The sequence below is a fragment of the Carassius auratus genome, chromosome 34 (assembly GCF_003368295.1).
Source record: "Carassius auratus strain Wakin chromosome 34, ASM336829v1, whole genome shotgun sequence".
Classification (NCBI taxonomy): domain Eukaryota; kingdom Metazoa; phylum Chordata; class Actinopteri; order Cypriniformes; family Cyprinidae; genus Carassius; species Carassius auratus.
The window spans coordinates 17,510,943-17,513,930 of record NC_039276.1 but is presented as its reverse complement, the minus strand read 5'-3'; the positions used below and the strand labels follow the sequence as shown (position 1 = coordinate 17,513,930).

General features: G+C 39.7%; 1 protein-coding gene across 3 annotated transcripts; it reads left to right on the top strand.

The window, feature by feature from the left end:
• Positions 1–740: 740 nt before the first annotated feature.
• LOC113053408 (zona pellucida sperm-binding protein 4-like) lies at positions 741–2,417 on the top strand. Of its 3 annotated transcripts, none has more exons than XM_026218401.1 (6): positions 741–928; positions 995–1,300; positions 1,379–1,566; positions 1,641–1,738; positions 1,810–1,967; positions 2,038–2,417. In XM_026218401.1, exons 1-6 carry the CDS (start codon positions 769–771, stop codon positions 2,292–2,294), a joined length of 1,167 nt encoding a protein of 388 aa, XP_026074186.1. In that variant the 5' UTR covers positions 741–768; the 3' UTR covers positions 2,295–2,417. The 3 variants fall into 3 exon arrangements, with proteins under 3 accessions (XP_026074186.1, XP_026074184.1, XP_026074183.1); XM_026218399.1 differs by having other exon boundaries at positions 741–1,300; positions 2,038–2,230; positions 2,301–2,415; XM_026218398.1 differs by having other exon boundaries at positions 741–1,300; positions 2,038–2,416.
• Positions 2,418–2,988: the final 571 nt, after the last annotated feature.

Here is a 2,988-nt window from a genome sequence, read left to right as displayed (position 1 = left end):
TTCTTTTTTCGTTTTGCAGTCATGTTTTACTAAAGAAAGTTTAAGGACTAATCATAAAGAATAAAAGGTTGTTAGGGTTTTCTCTTTAACAATGTTTTTTTTTTTTTTTTTTTTTTTTTGTGTGTGGTTTCAATAAACTTGCTGACAACCTTCTATGGATTCTATGGAATTATATCACCCAAGGAATCAAAAAGGTCAATTTGGAGGAAAAAAAGTCAGCAACCTTGAGATATTAGTGAACTGTGAGATAGATCAGTCATGACATAAATAGTCAAAATTACCTTTTTCTTCTCTATTTATTATTATTTTTTTTAATCTGTTGTGGAAATAAGCTTCCATATACTTAAAATCATTTACTGCTTAATATAGTATTTTCTTCATATTTGTAGGAGCACACTTGTCTGTGGAAAAACATCTACTTTTGGCAAGTTCCAGTAAACATTGGACTTGAAACATTCTTATTTATTGTCAATATGACATTGGACTCAAGAAACACCATGTTAACAGAATTTGAGAACCAATTACAATCCGATAAGATAGTATGATTTTTCAAATTCGGTTTGTGCATTTATGTTCAAAATGGGAAAAATAAGAATTCTATCTTGAGATCCAATGAGAATCACCCAGCTGCATAAGCTCCCCTTTCTGCATCACATGATAACCATTAGTGTTAATGAAAAGGGAGGGACTATCGTTAATTAGCTGAAATCTGTAGAATACAAAAAGACCAAAGGGCAGTATCTCCACATTGTGTTTAGCTGTTAAACAATGGCTGGAAGTTGGTGTTTGGTTCAGATTTTGCTGGTTTGTGCTTTCTGCCATGCTGTTCCACAATGGAGTAAATCGCTTCAGGATGTTCAATCTCTGATGACCCAGCAGTTTCCGCTTCAGAAACCAGTTCAACAACCAACTTACCAGCAGTTTCCGGTTCAGAAGCCAGTTCAACAACCAAGTAACCAGCAGGTTCCTCAGCAGTTTCTGCCTCAGAAGCCAGTTCAACAACCAACTTACCAGCAGTTTCCGCTTCAAAAGCCAGTTCAACAACTACCTAAACCACAGTTTCCGCTTCAGAAGCCGGTTCAACAACCAAGTAACCAGCAGTTTCCGCTTCAGAAGCCGGTTCAACAACCTAAACCGCAGTTTCAGCTTCACAGGCCAGTAGTGCAGACAGATCCTATTGATAAATGTGCTGTAGCTGATTCTGAGCAGATTCAATGTGGTCTACCTGGCATGAGTGGTGCTGAGTGTGAAGCTATCAACTGCTGCTTTAACGCACAGCAGTGTTACTATGGGAGGACGGGTAAGTGTTCTCAGTCTTATTCTGTTCGTGTTAAACCGATTCTCTGCATTAACCTGCTCTTGTACCTTTTTGTTCTAGTAACTGTCCAGTGTATTAGAGATGGTCAGTTTGTGGTAGTGGTGTCTAGAGATGTTACTCTGCCTCGACTGAGTCTGGATTCGGTTAATCTACTGGGTGGAAACGACCCACCTTGTGCTCCTGTGGGGTCCACACCTTCTTTTGCCATATACCAGTTCCCTGTGACCGCATGTGGCACGAGTGTGATGGTGAGCAGCTGCTACTGGTTTTATTCTGCATTTGCTTATGATGGACAGGATGCTGCCACTGTTTCCGTTCACAGGAGGATGGTGGATATGTGGTGTATGAAAACCGAATGACCTCGTCCTATGAAGTGGGGGTTGGACCATATGGTTCAATCACAAGGGACAGTCATTTTGAGTAGGTGATCTATGACTTTGTGTGAACACTAATCCCTGACAAATGCTACAAGCTCACTGTGTGTTGTCCAGGTTCCTCTTCCAGTGTAGATACTCTGAAACTTCTGTGGAAGCTCTGGTTGTGGAGGTCAACTCCGTTCCTCCACCTCTACCAGTAGCTGCTCCAGGGCCTCTCAGGGTGGAGCTCAGACTGGCCAATGGCCAATGTGTCACCAAAGGATGTGCTGAAGGTAAGGTCTTGTCCTGTGTCTGCCTAAAGCCTTTCAAACTTGACTCTGGTTAAACCCCAGTGTTCCTCAGGTGATGAGGCCTACACATCCTACTACAGTAGTGCTGATTATCCAATCACAAAAGTCCTGCGAGAGCCTGTGTATGTTGAGGTGCACCTTATGGAGAGGACTGACCCCAACATTGTCCTGATGCTGGGACATTGTTGGACCACTTCAACCCCCAGTCCACTCAGTCTCCCACAGTGGGACCTTCTGATCAATGGGTGTGTACAGCTGATCCTTATCCTGTTAGTCTGCTGGGAGGTCCTTTCTAACCTTCTCTTTTGACTTCAGATGCCCTTACCTGAATTGTCTGAAATACTGAATTGTCAGGTTTAATTGTCAGGTACATAGTATTTAGCAGGAGCATTCAAAAATGTTTATGAACAAATATAATAATAAAACGCTATATACCTTGATTCCTATTAAAGCAACTGTATTAAAGTTTTTCAGTCAAGTGTATTGAGTGATTTTTCTCTTTGTGTTTGTTTTTTATTAACATTAAAGGAATAATTAACCTAAAAATGTAAAAAGAGTTAGCATTTTATTTTTTTATTCCTTCATGCGCTCACTCAAAAGTTGTTTTAAACCTTAATGAGTTTCCTTCTTCTGCTAAACATAAATGCTATTTTGAAGAAGGTGGAAAACCAAACATTTCCTGGTCCACAGTGACTTCCATAGTATTTTTCCTACTACTGTATCAAAGTAAATGTGGCAACTGTTTGGTTATCCAGATTCTTTAAAATATCTTCTTTTGTGCTCGACACAAGTAATAAATTAATATAAATTTCGGACAACACTGAGTGAATAAACAATGACATAAATTACATTTTAGGGTGAACGATCCCTTTAATTACAGTCGGCAGCATGTAGCATACTGTCCCTTTAAGACCTGCACACATCTAATATGCAGACATGCATCTGTTTCTTTCAGTTGTTTACTTTTATTTGAGTCATAACTGAGTCTATACATAAACCTTGT

Bases quoted from the DNA above. Each gene is read 5' to 3' on its own strand.
- LOC113053408 (XM_026218398.1), top strand. From the start codon at position 769: ATGGCTGGAAGTTGGTGTTTGGTTCAGATTTTGCTGGTTTGTGCTTTC. The intron at 1,301-1,378 runs GTAAGTGTTCTC...TTTTTGTTCTAG, and splicing joins GTGTTACTATGGGAGGACGG to TAACTGTCCAGTGTATTAGA. The intron at 1,567-1,640 runs GTGAGCAGCTGC...TTCCGTTCACAG, and splicing joins CATGTGGCACGAGTGTGATG to GAGGATGGTGGATATGTGGT.